Source organism: Stegastes partitus, unplaced genomic scaffold (genome assembly GCF_000690725.1).
Source record: "Stegastes partitus isolate 25-593 unplaced genomic scaffold, Stegastes_partitus-1.0.2 Scaffold1, whole genome shotgun sequence".
NCBI classification, from domain to species: domain Eukaryota; kingdom Metazoa; phylum Chordata; class Actinopteri; family Pomacentridae; genus Stegastes; species Stegastes partitus.
Genome location: NW_007577732.1, coordinates 699003 through 720049, shown reverse-complemented (window position 1 = coordinate 720049; position 21047 = coordinate 699003). Strand labels below are relative to the sequence as shown.

Below are 21047 nucleotides of genomic sequence, written 5' to 3'. Positions count from 1 at the left end.
AGCATTAAGTGCATGGAAAACAAGTTACAATTAATATCACACATCATGTAAAACAGATACACACAGTTAAATAATGATGGTACACCAAAACAACAACAACAGTAACAATAATGGTAAGAAGAAAAAGAAGAAAGGTAGAAGTGAAAATGGAAAAACAAACAAACAGAAAATCCAATAATAACAACTAAACAAGAACAGCAGCAGCAATAAAATAAAAGATAGAAAATAGACATACAGGTAGAGATGAAATGTTTGCACATATGCACAATGTAAAAAGATCAAAACATTTTTAATCATGACAACACCAACAACACAACTAAAAAATAATAGCACAACAATACAAAGATAAAATAAAGAAATGGATCAGATAGTTAAAAATAAAAGTTCTGTATCTGACTGTGCTGATTCAAGTCCTCTGTAAAGACAGAAAATGGAATTTTACACAGTATGAAAAGATATAACTAAATTCAATCAAAATGAACCAAGCGTTAATAAATAAGTAAAGCAAATGTTCATGCAGATGTAGAGGAATCCCACTCAGTAAGATTAATTTTAAAAGTCCACACCGGAAGCGGCCGCCTTGTTTCCGCCAGCTTGCCGCGGCCGGGGCTGCTCTCCGACTGGTGGGAGGAACACGGAGTGTTTGGGGAGGAAGCCAACTTGGAAACACGGTGGAGTGAAACTCCCTGTTATATGTGACTGAGGCGGTCCGGCGGTCGGCGGCTGTGAGCGCAGGCAGACGGCGGCTTCTCTCTCTCCGGGCTTGTGATGACCCGCTGCAGCCTGACTTCCCAGCACTCCTCTTCGTCCTGCGAGCCTCCTGAAAGTTCAAACTTCGCTCCAAACTTTCGGCGGGGCTCCTCCGCTCTGAGCTCATTAACAAGGAGCCGCTCTGCCTGAGAACCGAAGCGTTACGACCCACATGTTCCTGCCCCGCCGCCGGCTCTGTACATCCAGGTGAGCGGGCTAGCTTTGTGTAGCTTCCCCCGGGGGAGCTGCTACCAGAGGCGGTGGTTTACCTGTACGCACACGGTGACGCACGGGGCTTTTCTTTTTTTCTTTTTCTTTTTCTTTTTTTTTTTGACGCTCCCATTTTCGCGCTACGGTTCTCCGCCGTACCGGGGAGCAACAGGACGGTTCATATGGAGCTAACAGGAGGGAGCGAGTCCTGGCGGAGGGACGGCAGGAGAAACCCCACGGCGTCGGCGGCGAGGAGCAGGAGGAACCCCCCGGTGGATGTGATGTTCGCTGTTGGCTTCATCTGCCTCCAAGGTCGGTAACAAGTACACTCAAATACGAGCAGCACGTCACTTCTGTTTACTTTATTAGCATTTAAATGAAGAAAAAGGCAGAATTTAGACGGTTGACGAGCACCCCGACATTGACCTCCATGCTTTTGTGCTGCTGCTGCTTCAAGTTAGTTCATCGCATTGTGGGAGCAGCAGCAGCAGCACAGACACTGGTGAGAGGAAAAGTTGTGTTTGGAGCTGGTTTTCTGATTCATTCCTGCAGAGAAACACTTACTAAGTAGTTAAAATGTTTGTTAGGGAGCTCCATGGGGAAGGGGACACCCATCCCCCATTGAGCCCAGTTTGGGGGAGAAAAAAAAACAACTGGAAGTTTTGTGAGTAAAAATCAAAATGGCAGATTTCAGTCAAATTTAAAAGAATATGAATTAAAAGGCGCAGCAGGGAATGGTAACACAATCCAGCAACACATGTGTTTGCCCATTGATTGCATTTCTCATGTGCAGCAGTGCAATAGTAGGATGATAGTAGGTTTCCATCCATCACTGCAGCTGCTCTATCATTACGTATTCCCTGGAGTATACCTCCATCCTCACACACACACATTGGATACACCATTTCTGATTATCATATTCATAACTGTGTTTGCATGTTTGAACTACCTCTCTCTGAGCCCCAGCTTGGCACGCTTTTATGGGTGCCATTCGTATGCATGGGTGAAGATAGGGAGTGAGTGGTGCTGCCTGACTGCTAACTCAGAGGAAAGAGAAGGGGCTTAGAAAAGGAAAAAAAAAAATTGAACATGATCCGACGCCCTCCCACATTGTCGAAGCCTCTCAAGAGTTCACAACCTCTGCAGCGGAGTGAGAAGAAAGCCACGGAGAGATCCTTCCTAGTGTGCGTTAGGAATGCTCTTATCCTGCCAAAGATCGGGCTCATCATTAACTCGGCGCTCATCATGTCAAAACTGAGTCTGGTTTATCTGATCTGCACATGGAGACCAGCGCAGATTGTGTCTCCCCCAGTCTTCAACACAGCCCCGATAGTCAAAGTGGCTGAGAAATTCCTTTAAGTTGAAGTGTGTCGGCTGCTCCCCCCACCCTCCTCCACCTCTTCAGTCCCCTCATGGTGCCCGCTTTGGGGATGAATGTGTCCTCTGTGTGCAGGCAGCAGGGGAGACGGAGGCTGCTATGGGTTTGTGTTTATAGGACGTATGAATAGAGCCAAGCCAGGTACTGTCACGACAGCCACGCTTTGTAGCCCCCTCTTTGGAGACGTCCTATTTTTAAAAAAGGGAAGGATCAGAAATTCCCACATGAAGCTGTCCACACCAAACATGTTTGATGTGCTGGATTTTCGGGCCAAATATTTACTCAGTTTTTTTTATTTAATCCCAATTTACAGCAATCACCCTTTTCCTTTGCTTTTCTGTTGATCTGGTTTCTATTTGCAGCTGACCAGTGACGTGGGAGCCTTCAGAGTAGATGAATGTACATACGGAGTTAATGTCCACAATGTTGATGCAACATCTCCCCTCCTTCCACCCCTCGTCCTGCCGTGTGTTTCTCATTCCCTCTGTGCCCCCCTGCTTTAGTCTCAGACACTGAAAGATAGATGTGGAAAAAATGACTGGGCTTATTGCAGAGCAGCTAAGATAGATGTGAAATGCTTAAGTAGCATCCTCACGAACTCATCCCCCCGTCAGACCCTCGTCTTTGATCTCTCTGCCTCATGGGCAGCTGGAGAAGATGTGCATTTCAGGTCTCTGAGCGCATTAATAATTTGGATGCCTCTGCAAAAACAAAAAAAAAAGTAATGTTTGAGGATTAGGATGTGTCCAAGCAAATTGGTTGATGGAATTTAGGACTGTGCAGTACTGGGAAAAAACAGACATTGTAATATTCTTCTTTTTTTTTCCCTGTGGTTTATGTTGCAATCTGGAAAATGCAGGAATTTCCTCCAGATGACTTCAATAACTGTCAGGAAATAGTTAATCATTCTAGTGTGATTGGGATGATTTTGCAAGAGAGCGCATCTGTATAGAAAATGAAAAATAATTTGAAGAAAATTAAGTTTATTTGTGTGCTTTCTGTTGAGGACCTGTCTTATCTGGTGAAGCACTGGCGAAGGCGTCTGAAATAGTGTTTTTTAATTAATTTCTTTTTTTAAATTTCATTTATTTGGAAGAGGGCACTGCATGCTAATGAACACATACAAGACTCTGTAAATATGCCAGATTTAGCTTAAAGCTAGTTTCTGTCCGTAGTACTCGTTATTAGTGAAATACCGTAATTTTCGTACTATTGAGCACACCTGCATATAAGCTGCACTCACTACCTTAAAAAAGAAAAAAAAATTGTATATATTTAGGCTGCACTTGTCTATAAGCTGCAGGTGTCCATGTTGTCATATGAGGTATTTACACAGAAAGATTTTTTTAAACTTTTAATTAAATACGTACAGGTAACGTACACAAATATGTACTGTAAATGCTTTTTTTCCGAACAGTGCCTGTAACATGGCTGGTTAAAAAATTTAAAATACAGCAGCCTACCAGGAAAAGTAATTGATCGCTATCTTCATCTTCCTCCTACACACTAAAATCACTAAAGTCATCTTCAGTGTCGGAATTGAACAGCCTCAGAATTACTTTGTCACATTTCCTCAGTCTCTCTTTCGTTGTCGCTCTCAGTGTCACTTTCGTCTTGTGGCAGATTTGCAAAAATCCGTAAATTAGCCAGCGCATCATTGTTTATGATGCGCTGGCTAATTTGCTAATGCTAATTTCCCAGTCTTTGCATCAAGATGAGACTAAGAATAATCTTCACGTGTATCCCTGAGAGCCAAAATTGAAATAAAATTGTACCCTAAACGCCTCACATGAAGTCAGTAGGACTGGTCCAAATGACGAATATCCAAATATTTTGGTGTGGTGCAGGCGGCTTGTGTGTGAATATAGATCTGGATACCACCACAACGACCGACTATTGGGATATTCAGATGTTCGGGTCCAGCCCTAGAAGTCAGACTAGAAGCTGGCCGGCTGTGCTCAGAGAAGCCTCTAGTCTCCAAAAAGTTACTTTGAAAACAGTTAAACAAGATGCTCTAATGTGAGATTTACCCAAGATGAATGAGGTGATTTCTTCTACATAGGCTGTTTTTTATGACATGGAGCATATTGAATTTGAATTTGTCTAATAGCTTTGTTATCTATCAACTAAAAGGATGATGTTTGGCCCCTAAGTAATGCAGCATGTCAGTATTATGCAGAACTGAGCAATCGACCGGTGGTGGTTCTTCTATGAGGGATCCATCAAAACAATCTGCCACATTTGTGCTGCATCAGCGCAGACACAATAAAAGCTTTTCTCAGGATGTTTTGTTGGCGTACCCACCTGCTGCTGCTTTATTTTAAAATCCATACGCTCGGCTGTTATTAACCCCTGCTGTTTCCGTGGGCCGTTTGGCTGCTCGCTGATCCTGATTCTCTTTACGCTGAGAGGATGTAGACTAAATAAACACAGAAATATATTGTGAGGAATGGAATTTGTCTGTTTACCATCAGGTCCATACACACAACGGTTTATGATGAAATTGCGCTGTTGAATTTATTTAAAAGGATTTGAGGGGATTACAGTAGAGACAAGAGCATGACGATTGTTTTCACGATGCTGTGAATGTATTCTTATCTTTTATGGTTTCAAGATGATTTTAAAGAAGATTGATTTTTATTCTCGCGGCATCTCGTAGCGTTTTTGATCTGATCCTTCCACTCTTTTTTTTCCCCCCTCCATCACCACAATTGATTGTGATATCGTGGTTGTGATTAGTGCTGCAGGGGTTGGATGTTGTGTGAACATCTGTGCAGTCTGTTGCCTACATCTAAAGCAATCCTCCACAGCAGCTCTTCAACACGCTATATGTTTTGATCCGGCTTTGTTGAGCTTTTCGTGAGGAGTGTGAGACAGACGTTTGTGGCTTTTAGTATTTGACGTATATTGTGTGTAACCGACTTCTGTTGCTTGAATTAGTTACTGAGAAGAAGTTTAAATTAGTCAGTGAAGATTTAGTTTTTTTATTTTCATTTTAGTTTTGAATTTTGGACGCAAATATATGTATATTTACATCAACAGATAACCAGGACTGCGATTATGTTTTCGTCAATAAATCTGTTGATTATTTTCTCGATTAATTAACTATATTTTTTAAATGGAAGAAAGTGGTGGAAAATGTTAATCAGTATTTCCTAAAGCCCAAGATGACGTCTTTAAATGTGCGGTTTTGTCCAAAGCCTAGACGTATTCATGTTATATTTACAGTGTAACGAATCATAGAATTTAGATTTTCTTTTCTTTAAAATTACTTAAAGTGATTAGTTAATTGATGAGCTGTTGCAGCTCTAACATTACACACATACCTTTGCGTGAGATATTTGGAAAAAATGATTGGATCCTCTGTGTACTGAGAAAAGCGTTTTACTCTTATAAATAAACATGGCGCTCTGTAAAGCTTTAGGGTTCCGTCTTCAATTTGCGCCATCGAAATGAATCAACTCAAATGGTTCGGAAATTTTCATTATCTGTTTTCATTTACTTCACAAAGAGGTAATTGTCTCTCAGTTTAGTTTTTATCTGTTCACCTCTGGGTTGTTTCTTCAAAATTAGATTTCTGAGCAAAAAAAAAATCAATAATAATTATTAATATAATTTTTCATGTTTTGCACTCGTGGCTGGACTGTACCATTCGTATCTGGGGGAGTCTACAGACCATAAATATACTGTCTGCGGCACAGCCTAAGTCGCACAACCGCATTATATATATATTACATATCACATCTGACCATAAAATAAGTTATCAGTTATGTTATTGTAGGAGGGAGCTGAAGACATTTGTGAACGTTACTCACAGACTGGAGCCACATGCCAGTGTATTGTTATGGTTGTTCACATTAAACATAGAGCCTTCAAATAGCTTTCAGTGTGCCTCTTCCCAGCAGCTGACCCTGAAGGTGTGTGTGTGTGTAATAATACAAATTCTCAAGATATTTAATAATAACAATAATAAATCCTCAAATACAGGCTATAGCCTCGCAAATGAATTCAAATGTTAAACTTCTAAACTTCGAATTTTTTTCTCTCCATATATATATATATATATATGAGTTGTGGACAAAGTAAGACATTTGGAGGTGTTATTTTTGGGAAACACTAATGGCAATTTCTAACCATTTGCTGACATGTAATAGACCAAACAACTGATTGATTAATACGAAAATAACTGCCATATAAATTGACAATGGAAAATGTATTTAACTGCAGCCCTACTAATGGTGCAGTCCAACTACACGTGCAAAACAAATTCATGTAGAAACATCTTTTTATCTAACTCTAATTCTGAAGCAGCGACCCAAATGTGAGCAATTAAAAATTGAGCTGAGAGACGATTATCCATTTGTGAAGTAATCGAACAAAATGGATAATGGAAGTGTCAAACTCAGTTTCCATTTGATTTTTGTAACGTGACTTGCACAGCTCACATATCGAAACCTCAGGCAGATATCGGCCCAACCAGTTTATCAGTTACTTAGAGACCTGTGTGAAAACAAAACTAAACATCGGGCGGAAAAGTCAGATGAATGAGCTCAGCAGCATGAGCATCGGGCAGTTCGATTGGTCACACAGGTTGTGAGTCAGGGGGAGGATTTCTCAAGGTCTTCTGCAGCTCTTGTTTCTGCTCATTTATCAGACAGTGTTTATTCAGGTTTAGGTGGTGAAGCCTTTTGAACTTGAGAGTCGTCTCTTTTGCCCACTCGGTAGTGCAGTTTGCACTTACTCCATTATGGAGGGCTCTTTTCCCAGGGGAGGATCCTCTTGCACTCTTTAAGAGATTACAGTCATGGCTGTTCACTCTTTTATATATGGGGTCCTTGTCATTTCTAAATTGATGCGCCTTCATCATCTTGGCTTTCTGTCCTCCAGACCGTGACCCTGAAACTGATCTGGGTCTGCCAACTTTAAGGATGTTGAAGGTTTTTGGAATAAAGAGGCACTGAGAAGCCTGCCGCACAGATGAGGCTAAATTGGATGTACACAGGACTGTCAAGAGATTTGCCATTTGGCTGTTGCCTCGCTGCTTCTGTCCACATCATTTGTCAGTGAATTCCGTCAGAGAGAAAACAGTTTGGAGCTGGAAAATCGACGAGAAGCGATCCTTCAACCTTGTTTCTTGCTCTGGATTGTCTTTGCGGTGCTTATTTTTCTCGTGAGAAAAATAAAAACGTTTTATTCATTTATTTTCTCTATGGTTTCTTGCCAGCTTTTCCCAAAATGTGTTGATTGGGATCATTTTGAAGGCTCATCGGTTGCCAAAAACAACACTCTTGGCAGCCCTAGGGGGAGATTAAAGACAGAAAGATGGATATGATAGCCTGTAACATGTTGTGTCGGCTAATATTTTCCAGACTGACGCTTCCTCCACTCGCATACCAAAGGTTGTGTGTACGAAGCGTACCTGCTATTTGTGCAGGAAGATGGAATCTCCCTCTGATCCTTCTTTTTTTTTTTTGCTCTGACCGGAAAAATAAGTTAATAATGACCGGTGCTCTCTGCGGTCCCTGTTGGCTCTGTGTGATCAATAAAACCAAATAAACAAAGGGCTGTGAGGTCCTGAGCTACTCTCTTTAAATGATGATTGTTACACCTAATGACCCACTGCTGTGTGTATGTGAGTTTGTGATGGAGTGCATGCATGCTGGCTCATGTGTTTGGCAATTTCGCTGGCTCTGCTGTTGGACGTTGCGGTCGTGATTGAAATCAGGCCTCCTAGATCTCTGTCTGTTTTTTCCCCCCCCCCCCTCTTCCCTGTCATAGTTGGTCTGTTGGCCCTCACGGCTGGCAGCGTTGTCTGGAAGGATCTCTGTTGTTTATTGACTTGGTGCCTCCACAGCTCGGTCTCCTGTCTGGGCTGGAGGGGCGGTAAGCCTGCACCCCTGACTTTGTTGTGTTATGCACAGCAGCATTTTTTTTTTTTTTTTTGTTCCATGGTGTTTCCAATTACTCGCTGCCATGCTTGAGTGGGATAGTATGCAAGAGGAGCTTTGCAATTTGCAGCGTTCTGAAATGATCCCAATCTAAACATTTGATTTTTAAATAAATCTTTCAAGCAACCTAATAATTAACCCCAAGCAAGTTCATGAGCGGTTTTTGCTTGACTCACATTTTTAGTCACTGTGGGCTCAGTTTTCACTGCAAGTCCTGCAACTCTCGGGGAAACAACGCAACCAGGGCTGGAGGTAGAAAGAACTCAAACATGCCTTTTGTGCAATATGACACAGTTTAAATGGCATAAAAAAGCACTTTAATTTCTTTATTTATTTTGCAAAAATTAAAAAACAAAACAAAACAAAAAAACATGGAACTGACATTTACAACATACCCAGAGATGAAAAACATTTATTTCTAGTGAATTTTAAAATGAGACGTGTAGACTAACTGGATTTTTGATTACATATGTTCAGCTTAGCTTTGGCTTATTTTTCAACAGAACTGCACATAACACATAATTGGTTTAAGGACTTTTGCAAAGTTGAAAATCTGGGGATTCTTGCTGTTTTCACACCTTCTGGGTCTGATATGTGGTGGCAATTAGAATTTTTTTTTTTTTTTTTTTAAAGAAAGTATGTTTTTCAAATCTGCTGGCAGGTTTTGGGGTTCAGTGGGCTATAAAACACAACACATGCAGTGTAGAGCCACAGCTAGTGATTATTTTGATTGTCTATTTAAATTGGTTAGATATTTTCGCCAGTATTCAATTAGTTGCCTGTCTGGTCTATAAAATGAAAAGGTTGAAATGTGTTTGGAAAAAAAAAATTCTAATGGATCAATCAATTTTTAAAACAGTTGGAGATTACTTAACAGACAGGCAACTAATGCAGCGAATAGTCAGAGTCAATGATGGATCGTCAGTTTACAGAAAATCAATCTGCCACTATTTTGACAATTCATTTATGTTTTTTTGCCAGATTCTCAAATAAAGGAATGCGATGCAGTCAGTTTATTGTGACATAGGACCAAAACAGGTCATGTGTCACAATAAACTGACTGCTGGTCAGACGAAATAGGACCAACTGAAGATGTGTTTTGGCTTTGGAAAATCAGATCAGGCATTTTTCACATTTTTTTTTTTTACTTTTTATAGACAAAATAATAAAGAAAAACAATAACAAGCATATGAATTCATTGTGAAAGTAGTTGTGATCCCTTGTAATTTTTTGTTTGTTTGTTAGTAGTAATGAATTTTATTTATTCAAGCAATATGATGCCTTATTTTGGAGGTTTTTTTTGTTTTTAAGATCTACAAAATCCTAAAGATTGCAAGAATTCATAAAACCTACTCAACCAAACATATGCAGACTTAAAATAACACAATCTGAGGCAGTTAACAAGCCGCAGCGCCAGAAAGACTAGTAAAACATTTCCCCCTGCAGTTCACCTTGATCACCTTGTGTAAAAAAACAACACATTTTTCCTCCTGCAGTAATAAGGCGTCATCTGGTGTGGAGCTGCTACGGCCAATCAAACACATGCAATCGCACATTCCTGGTAAATTTCTTTGTAACATGAGACCAGTGTATTTCTACTGTTTACCTTGCCATCGCCACAACAAATGACGAAGTAATTGCTGCCGTGAGAGAGTCGTAAAATCCCTCCTCATATTACAGATGAGCAGCTTTTTAAAAAATCTGTTAAACCTTTTAACTCATGGATCGACATGACTGGTAAACATCAATCCTGCACTGGTGTATCTCCTTGTTGTTTTTGTTTAAATGGCGTACTGTTTTTTGTGTGAAAACCAACTAGCACACTCTCAGATATGAAAGGGATCTTTTTATAGACTCTATTGTCTCACATGTCATAAATCTCAACCTTTTCCCAGGTCGGGTCTCAGTTACAATGTAAAAGGTGGAGCTGAGAAGATCCACCTAATCTGATATGTCGGGCGTTCTTCCCTTATTCAGTTGCAGGGATCCCTCAGTGATGTAACATTAATGTTCTCTTATCAGATGCAGCGTCTAACATTTTCTGACCATCTTTAACCTCCAAGCGGCCTGCTAAATTCACTTATCTGCTCTTAGTAATAACCTATGGTATCATGTTCACTTTAAAAGATGGATACAGATGTTTTTCATAGTTTGACACTCTGTAGATATAACCTACTCAGACGGTTGTAAATCCTCACGACAACTTTCCCCCTGCAGGGCAGGTGTGGGGCCCTGCTGAGGGGAAGCTCCAGAGCGAAACCAAATCCCTGTTTTGTTCCCACGTCGTTGCCAAAGCATGCGCAGGCGCTGCCACCGCATTCAAATGCATCTGATTTGAAACGTGCAGGAATGCCTAATTTGGCTTTGGCCCGTTTTTGAAGGGAGGAGGAAAGAAAGGAGGGCAGGAGAGGAGAAAGGCGTCTGGCATGCCATTGCATAATCCCAGCAGCCATTAACTCTTTGTGTCCTGAGGCTGAATGAACTCATCGTAGCAACAGGCCACAGGCAGAGTGACACCAGGCAGCTCTCAATCAGCCGCCTGCTCCTCCCCGCCACAGCAGTGGATTTAAACAGGCTGACAAGGCCACTAGTGTTTAATGGGAGAGGACTCCAGCTCTGTTTGATCTCCAGATGAATGGGGTCAACTGGCTACAACTGCAGACAGACCAGCTCTTGCTGCATAAGAATACATTTTCCTCTAAGTAGTTTGCATGTCTTTTTTTTTCATCTTTTTTTTTTTTATTTTACGATGCGTAATTCTCCTCTGTTGTGTTTGGCACTGCTCCTTGTTCTGCTTGCGTTTCATCTCTCTGCTGTGGGTTGAAGCAGAGCTCAAATGCCACCGGAGGGCCAGGTCTGTCTCCATGGCTGCCTGTTCAGAGTTAACCTCCCGGCCCTGAATAAACCTGTGCCGCCAGGATTTGCTGCGTACGATGAAGCCAGCATAATGTACGAGTGAAGCTAGTGGCTTTATCAGCTCTTGGCGCGGGAAGCCTGTGAATGTTTTAGAGCTTCCCAGTTCTTTTGAATCGGTGCTCATACATTTTGGATGTAAACCAAGTGCCACAGTAGTTCTGGTGTTCTCACAGGGTTTGGAGCAGTTTTTTTAGCTGCTCTCACAAAAGAGATCTCACCACAACAATATTTTTTGCAAGCATTTTCTTTGATATTGTCTCTGAAAGAAATGCCTGATAAAGACGGCTTTCCTCTGGGGATGTCTCAATTAGATTTTTGCTTTGTTTGGTCTTCCGCTATAAGAAATGTTGACTCAATGTGATTGACACAGAGGGGTGGCTAATACCTCCTGCCTGCCACATCAATCAGGATTAAGTGAGACTGAAAATATTTAGACCATAGCAGTTACTAGCCTAAATAATGCTCACAATTTAGGGTTTTTATAATCACAATTATCATAATTTCATTTTTCATCATTCTCTTCTCTCTGCTGTTGCCTTGTTTGGATTATGGATTGACCAACTAATAGGCCAATATTCAGCATTTTTACAAATATGGGTATCCATATTTATCTTAACTGAATCCTAATGAAATAAATTAACTTAGAAATGCATCACTGGTGGCTTTAAAACCTTTTTCTATCTGTAGTCACCACCTTGTATAGTCTGATTGAGTACACATCATGAATAATATCCTATTAACACTGAAGATTAAATGTTAAAATATTCTCTTTCAATTAAACATTTATGTCTAAGTTTTGATAAAATATTTTTTTTTCTGCAGTTATATATCAGATTAAAACTCCGTCAGACTGTGCAATACAGAGGTTTATCGACTGTGAAAGGCTTAATCAGTGAACAGTGAACTCATTTGGCAAGAGGCTTGAATACAACAGACGTTCATTTACATGTAAAACTCCTGTGTGCAGGATTACCAATCAAACTGCTCAGATTGTCTGTACTCATCACCACCCATCTGTAGTTGAGTTATTGCATTTGCTGGTAGGAATAACGCTTTTGTTTAACTGCTCATTGTCTTTGTTTACATCTTTAACCTCAAACCATTGTAGTGCTTAACTTAATATCATTTGTTGTGCTTGGCTGACAAAATATACATGCTGATTTTAGAAAGTAGTTGGTCTATACTATAGCCAGCAAGTATAGCTAAATTGTTTCTAGTCAAATGAATAAGAAAGACAGTAGTCAAATAAGAAAATGGGCTCAGAATGTGAATATACATACTTTTTTCAGTAGACAAGCACCACTTGAGCCCAGAGAGTAATTTCTTCATTTTACAGCAGACACTTTCAACCAGGATTAAACTCCTGCACTTTGCTGCTGAGCTGTTCAGTGTGTGTGACACTATGTTCTTGTTAACAGTGTGAAAATGTTTTAAAGTGTATTCATCACTAATCTTTTTCAGTATTGTACTCGCTTGAATGGCATGTGCATCTGCCTGGTGTTTGTTCTGTGATTAACCTCCAACAGAGAGGCTGGTCATTCAGTAGATTTATTTATTGGCACCTAATGACCCGGTGAAACCTCTGCTGACCAGAAGTCTGTTACTCGGCCGTGTTTGACCATTATACATCTTCTCTCCTGCAGCCAGCAGCATTAGCACATTATGGCCCGCATTGTTCTGTATTAGCAGACGGTAATTGCCACGACAGAGAGGGAAGCTCATTACACAACAAGCATTGTTGTTGTCTGTGGTTTTTAATTATGTTAAACAACCTCACCAGCCTCCCTCACCGGCTTCATCTCGTTCCCTCTTTGCTGCGGCTGAAGCTGCTGTACTCACACTCTATTTCACCTTCCTTTTCACGTTATTCGTTCCACTTTCACAAACTGTGCCAAATAACGAATCCCTTTAAACTCTCGTCCTCCTTTCGACTGTCCTCTATCTGAACCTCCCTCTGAGTCTGCGTTAAGCCAGACTTCAGTGTTTTTTTAATCAGTTCTGACAGGGGGATGGCACAGCACGGGTAGAATAACTGAGTAGGTTTGCAGCATGCGGAGGTTTCGGTAAAACTCTACCCCTTTTGCTCGATATTTGGGAGTCGATTCTCCTGATGGAGCTGAAATGAGCTCACAGTTGTGGTATATTCAGGCAGCTGCTTTGGGGAAGTTATTTTTACATCTAAAGAAATAGTCTTTCGCTCCACAGTCTGCAGTGATTGAATGGAGTCTGGTTCTTCGCTCTGTCTCTGAACTCTGGCTTGCATCCTGCTGACCAAAACACCTCCAGAATGTCTAACAGCTCGGTGTCATTTCAGGGGAAAATCTGTCTGCTGGTTTGTTTGGTGAGTTGTTTTCACCAGTGGTAAGGCCGGTAACATCTGCTACAGGAACATTCCTACCATTTGTCTTCATTCCCTCCGTCCTTCCTCACTAATTTATGTCGGAGACTGTTATGATGTATGGATCAGCTCTTGGTGTTTCATTAAATCAGATTTCATTGTGTGAGTTGTACAGTACATTTTGTGAAAACCAGTCTGTCTGTTCAAGGCATTAAAAGAATTTCATTCTGGGGTTCCGTGGAGGATTTTAGTACTCCGTCTAAAAACAGATCTTAAAGGATTTTCCTCTCTGCCAAGGATAAAAGTCTTGAGAGGGAAACTTGATCCATGTATTTTTAGAGGTTGTTTTACACGAACATAAAAATCATAACTGCACTGAATATCTTCACATGTTGGAGAACGTCCACAAGCAAACACCAAATGTATATAAAAATGTTCTATAAATAAATCGCTGCAATGCATCTCTTTCTCGCTTGCCAGCTGAGCTGCAAACTTGCATGAGGAGTAACATCTTGAAAGAACGTAGTACCCTTTTCAGCATCAGGCTCCATTATAACTTTCCACAGAGAGAATGGTTTCGGATCTCTTGTTTTGTCTGAGCAACAGTCTTGACAAGTGTACTGTCTTGCATGACAAAGAGAAGTTTAAAGTTCTCTCATTTGAGATGCATGTAAGAATATTTTACACCTTTGCTTAAAAAAAAAAAAAGACTGAAATGATAATCTAATTGTTGCATTTTAACTTTCTGTCAAAACCACTGTGTTGATCATGTAATTGGTTTATGGATATTGCACTGCACTGCAATTTGCTGAACAGTTCTTCACACAGTGTCTGGCTCAGAATGGGTCTTTGGGAGGTCGCTAGGTATGACGGTAAGCATGGTTCATCCACTGACGGTAAATGCAACAAGTCTGTGTTACTTTTTTTTAACAGAAAACTATATTTTCCCGTTATTTCTGACCATTTGATAAACACAAATGGTTACTGTGTTGAGTAATTAAAGCCCAGTTATCAAAAGTGGTTAAAAAATGTCTTCATTATCAGGTCTTGCCATTTTGCTAGTGAGGTTTTACCCAAAATCTCTTTAAAAATGTCTCTAAGCAGATATGATTCCTGTGTTATTTTAGATTTTCAGTTGTCTCTGGGTAAAATAGAAAGTTAAATCCAGACTTTGTTATCACTACTAGCTATTACCAGTCTCATTCAACAATATCAGTATTTCCCCTAAAAACACCACACTGGTCAATCCCCACAGAGGACAAACATAATAACGCCACTACAATAGGCTGCTCTGTGCAGGTGCAGCCAGCTAACACAACCTTGATGATTATGGAGCACAGAACGGTGTTTCCTGTGCTTATCTGCCGAGGTGACGACAGATAAAAATGCCCGTGTTGTGTCTGACAATTGACAATGGTCTCTGGCTCTCCCTCCGGTACCAGAGAGCATAGGAAATGGGTGTTTTGTTGTGGTTGTTTCCTCCTGGCGTTGCGTCAGAGCGGATGAGGATCTCCACAGCGTCCTCCCGGTCCCCCTGCTGCAGCTTTCACCACTGCTTTGTGTCCTGATCCAGGTTAGGACCCAGACAGAGGGCCCCGGTCCCGTGTCCCGTCTTTCCTCAATGTGCATCGCGTGGCGGGGGGGTTAGACTCACTATTTGTATGTGTGTGTGTGTGTGCTGTCAGGATGGAGGGTAAAGGCTGTGGTCTCCCTGAGGGTCTGGACAACAGCCGCAGGCTGACGGCTGTTTGGCTGTTGACTTCCTGTGGTGCAGATGGGCGACCCCATGCCATTGAACACACGGGGCTTTCATGGCCACTGGAATTTTAAAAACATGTAAACACAGACGGATGCCATGCACAACCGGCTTTTTTTTTTATATGTATGTGCATGTGGCTTTTGCACCTGTGGTCTTATGTCTGTCTTTTTAAAACAACTTGCGTGCTTCATCATTGATGGACCGAAGAAACTAAATGACAAAGTGAGTCAATGTAGCGTTGTGTAACTATGAAGCTTTACTATTCTCAAATTGGACATGCTCTCTGTCTTTTTTTCTTTGCGTGACTCATTGTGCTTCATCTTGGGATCACATTTTAATTGAATTCATAGCTGAATTAGTTAAGATGACGAGATGAAATACAATGCAGAGTTATTTGCTAAAATTATGTTTATTAAAACAATCTTTTGTAGCTTCTTTGCATCTGTTAACATACAAAAAGGTTTTAGTCAGCAGTAGTGCCATCTGTTCATTTGTTCACATGCACGCCCAGATTCACACCCTTGCACCTTTGAGTACTGAAAATACATATTGTAATGATTGCATATGGTATGTTGCATTTTCTTGAGCATATTCTGACTCTTGTCTCCATTGACTTCAAAAACAACCTTTGGCCTAAATAACAATGCAGTCTCACATGAAAATGTGTGTGAGCTACTTTAGTCGGCAGCCAAGTGGGAACCTCTGAAACTAAAAAATGAGGCCAATGCAGAAAAGCTGTATTTACTCAAATGTCCACTTGAGAATTGCTCCAAAAGCAAATCAGTTCCCACTGAATCCCATGTTAAAAGGCAACATTACAGCAAAAATAAATATATAAATGTTTATAGGCAGCACAGAAAAGGATTTTGGTCTCTGTAGCTATTTTCCTGTTTATGACAACTGACTGTACAGGGAGTGAACTTTTATATAAGTCATCCTTTTGAGTTGCATTAAGGTTTAATGAATGGCATGTGGGTGCCATCACAAACAGTTCATAACCCAGAGATTCCCATGGCCTGCCTCAGCTCTGATAAGGCTCTAAATCTTTGCTAATTTTTTGGATTACCCAAGAAGTTAATAGTTGTAAGCAATCCCAAAATGGCAAAGGCCAGTGCCACCACACTGAGCTTCAAAATCACTCTTTAGGAAACCGGTAGGTGGCGTCACAGAGAGTTTGTTTACCTTTATAAACAGCTAATGTCCAGAACACAAAACACATTTGAGTTGAGACAACAGCCATCAGATGTTCTACTGGGATGTACGAACACCTCCCTAGTTAATCCCAGCATAAATTAATGGTGGTTTGCTGGCCTGAAGTCAGTCAGCCTCATAGAAGTCTCTATCACAGTGCTCCTTTACTAGCTAAACTACCATAATGCTCCCTGCTTACCAACACAAGGTAAGAACAAACTACCAGGTACTACAGAAAATCTACAATACTTGAAGTGTGTATTATTGTGGAGAGGTATTTGCTATCAGCAGGTTACTAAATATGAAATGAGTCAGATCGGATCAGGAGCACACAAAAAAGACTTGATTGGGACATCCCTATGTAGTACCAATGATGTATGCCGTATAGATTCATATGAATGATCCACTTTGCATTACATCATTTGTCAAACAATATCCACTGCCCTTCTTGTGTTCTATCTTTTTTGTGAACTATAATCTTTTGCTATAATATGCTCAGCTATTATTCATAGTTGTGTATTTCTGAACATTGCGTTTTTGCGCCATGACTTCATCGGCGCTCTTTCATCCCTCCGTGGATGGTTTCCAGGCAGACGTCTTACTCTGCCTTTTGTTTGTGCGCCCCCGTCCTGTCATTTCGGATGGAGCAAAGAAAAGGTTGCAGTGAAAGCTACACCTCTGCCTTCCCCGCAACCTCCCCGGGTCCGTCTTAAAATGAGGTCAGATGACATTGGCGCCCTGGGTGAGCTTCCCTTGCTATTCCTCCCTCACGCTCTTTGAACATCCACATCGACGGCAGTGCGGTGCAAAGGGATAAAACTGCTCTCTGAAACAAGCGCTTCACACTCTGATGTGCAGAGGGTTGAGAAATCCTGCTGAGAGCTTTCAAAAATGTCATCTTCAAACTGTACGTGTCACACATGTCTCGCTGCAGACGCAAGTCAGACAAAAATGTGTCAAAAAGTAGTATTTCCCTCTCGTGTGTTCCTTTTTTTTTAATATTATATCTCGTTGAAATGTTACCCTAAAACAACTCAAGGGGAGACCTGTGCATCTCAATAATCGAGTTGAAAACCTGCTATGATTTAATTGATTTGATCATCTTAAATCCTAAAGAGCGAGAAAATGTATTCTGATGAAAACAGCCCTTATCTTTGCATCAGCTTCCCTTATTTAAAGCGAGGCTTCAGACTTTGAGCCATCTGGGACTAAACTTGACGACACCTCACAGAAAAGCAGCTAGTCATGAATTAAACAAGCCCTACTATTCATAGTGGCTTGCACAAATGTTTCTCATCTCTTACAAGGGAGAGAGTTGGATGTCCTGCAGCTTTTCCTTCACCCCTCCTCCTTTGTTTGATCTCTTTACTTTTTTTTTTCTTCTGGCACTGTAACTCTTTCTAGAACTCTGTGCCTGTTCAAAAGGCATTAAACATGAGTGAGATCCCCAGAGCAAGGAAACGGTGAGAGACATTCACAGAATATGGTGAGTGTATTAAAGCTGTACAACGTGGCTGAGCCTCCCAGAGCTGTTGGCCTCTGCACCCCATTTCCTTCAGTAAACACTCACTTTTTACAAACTCAAGGATTCTCTTAAGTCTCTGCACTTCCTAGTGTCATTCCTTTGTACCCAGTTTTCTAGTAAAAGGTTGGTTTGCTTTGGAAATATGAGTATATTATGTAAATGTTTATAGAGGGAAGCAAAACCAAGCAGTACACTTGGGCTTTTTTTTTTTTTTTTACAACTAATGGGAACTTATTCGGCTCATTATGGACAGCTATAAAATGTGGCAGTGGCATTAACCTGAAATCAAAAATTTATATCACAGTTTTTGAAGGTTGTGCCAAAGAATTGAGAGGCAGAAAAAGGCACAGACTAAAACAGAAGTGTTGCATTGTATGTTTAAAGCCTGATTTATAGTCCTGTTATGAATTTACACAATGTTTTCAGTGTACCTTAACCAAATGGCCTAAACCATTATGAGCATTTATATTGGTGTATTTGTAGCCGTGTTCCTACATAATTGTCAAGCGAACGTTTGAAATGTTGAATAAACAAAATGCAAATTAGTGTTGTTATTACTTTGCAGTGAAAAAACTAGGCTGTGTATCAGAAGGTGGCGGTGGAGGTTATGTTACATGGCTGTAATAAACAAAGAAAGAAACTAGTTGTTAGCCAACTGCTTAAAAACTAAAGGAAGAAAGAACAAACAACTTTGGCCATCATTTGGGGATTTATTTTTGTCTGACTGCATTTTTTTGTAGTGATATTCCAAACGGATTTGCAATATAATTTTTTAAAATTCTGTTTCATATTCATCATGTAATAGCTTTAAAACGTGTGATGGAGCATTGCCACATGAGACACCATAAAAGTGTCACTGTTACACACAACCAACACTACTGACACAACAGTTTATACCCTGGTTCAGACATGCTGCATAGCATATATCCTTAATTATCACCCTGCAAGTTCCCAGCTGCATTGTTTCAAATCGTGATTTTGATTTAAAATCAATTAATTTTTTAGCCCTAGTCTTCAAAAATTGTTTTCAATCAGTCATCTTCAACCACTGACTTTGCTTTGTTGGAATTCAACAAAAATTGTGTTTCTATCACTTTTTCTTTTTTTTTTGAAATTATAAAAAAAATACTTCAACTGAGCAATGAAACTTTATTCCCACTAACCTTGTCTAATGCAATACTTATTATAATGTAAGCATACAAATTACATTACAACCACAACTTTTGTCACTTAGCAGTTACACTGTCAGCACTAATCAGCAGTGAGGTTTTTCTTTGAATACTTTGAACAATGGTGACTGAAACAGTTACTTTTAGCAAAATTATTACAACCCATTGAAGAGAGAAGATATTGGAACTGAGAATGCTAAAGAAAATGTCACATAGCTATATTGCAAAAATACTGGCTATTGCTTTTGCATTATGAACAGGCCAGGTACAGTTACATATTACTTGTTGTTTCTCAGAAGAATTTACTTTGAAAATGCCATTCAAACACAGCACGTTGCTACCAAATGGACCAATCACAGCCACTGCGGTCTGCATTGCCCTGATGTGTAGTTCAACTTTTTGGGAGGTGCACATCAAGCTACGGCACAGATTCATGGCAAAAGTATAAGTCAAGCTAAAAGAGTTCCATTCCAGGAGAGGAAGCCTTTTGTGTTTTCCAAAGTAGCAAGAAGAACCTTTTAATTGACGCATCAAAAACTTGACAACCACAAATCAGCGGTGCGAGCTGCCTCCTCCTTTCTCATGCCACAGATATAGTGATAGATTTGCCTGAAGACTGTATTTCAAAGTAACTTTTATGGCAGCATGCTGTTGCTGGGTTAGTCTATAAACATTGGACAGTGGTTTACTGTCTAAAACTGTCCTAATGAAGAGTTTAGTTTCAGGCGGGAGTGTGGGTAATTTGGGCAGCTGGAGGACATCAGGCCATGAGGGAGAGAAGGAGGAGGTTAGAGGGTCAGAGAGATGCTGAGGTCAAACCCCCACAGACCTGCTCAGGTTTCAATGCAGATGGACTCTAACAAGCGTTAACCTAATTCAGAGTGAGGAAGACACACAGGTTTTAAGCCACTACAGATGGAAGTGTGAGCTCCCAAGCGGAACCCTGGCAGTTTTAAAAGTGTAATGAATGATTAAAGGTCAGGGGCACACCAAGGATCCATATGCTCCAGATACACTTTGTGTTACACATGGCTCCTTAAAAGGTTACATTTTTGTCAGTAGGTACTTGAATAGACTTGCTGCAGACTCTCCAGGGAGGAAATACGATGCAACAACTCCTTCCAGCTGTGAACTGATGATTGAAGGGTGATTGTGCTGGACCGTCTTTTTCAGTCTCCTCAGGACTGTCCTTGGAAAACTCAAAACTTTAAGGGCACTAACTCGATTGCTTCCATGACAAATTGCATGTGTAAGTATGTGCTTTGAGGGGAGAAAATGGACGACATGTCCCAGTCATTCTGTCCTGTGAAGTTATTGTTCTTTTGGTTGTCGACGGCCTCGTCCTGTGATACTGATCTGATTTTCTCTCATCATTTCACCGTGATGGGGCCTGTCCTTCCGTGCCCTCAGATGAATTTCTGAAACACCACTCAAGTTTGTCAGCTGAGGTTACCCGACAGCCGAGTGGTTAGGTGTGCGAATGTTGTTCGTGTTGAGTCCTTGATTTAAATCCCTGCTGCCCCGAACCTTATCGCATGTCATTCCCTTGCTCTTTCCACACATTTCCTGTGTCTGTTTACAGGCAACAAAACACCAAAAAATGAAATGATAATAAACTAGAGTAATTGTTAGCAGGAAGTGGTTTTATCCTAGATGTGAATTATTATCTGTTAATTGATTACAGCAGCACAAAGGACATGCATGCCAGAAGATGTGCAATACATTTGCTGTAGTCCCTGGTTACACCACCAGGTGGGGTTTGGTTCGTGTTTGATACTGTAGAGAGCTTTGTGGAGGATAGCTAGCAATGGGTCACCATGACAAAGAATTCTGTTGCGGTTAATGACTCCCAGTCGACACCCA

The 21047-nt window shown here is 40.7% G+C and overlaps 1 protein-coding gene across 1 annotated transcript in view; it reads left to right on the top strand.

Moving 5' to 3' along the window:
• The first annotated feature begins 700 nt into the window (after positions 1-700).
• Positions 701-21047, top strand: part of ptk7b (protein tyrosine kinase 7b) — a 98369-nt gene continuing 78022 nt past the window's right edge. The window contains exon 1 of the mRNA XM_008299496.1: positions 701-1272. Within this exon, the coding sequence (XP_008297718.1) occupies positions 1143-1272 (130 nt within the window). The 5' untranslated portion in view covers positions 701-1142. The remainder of the gene's footprint in view (positions 1273-21047) is intronic.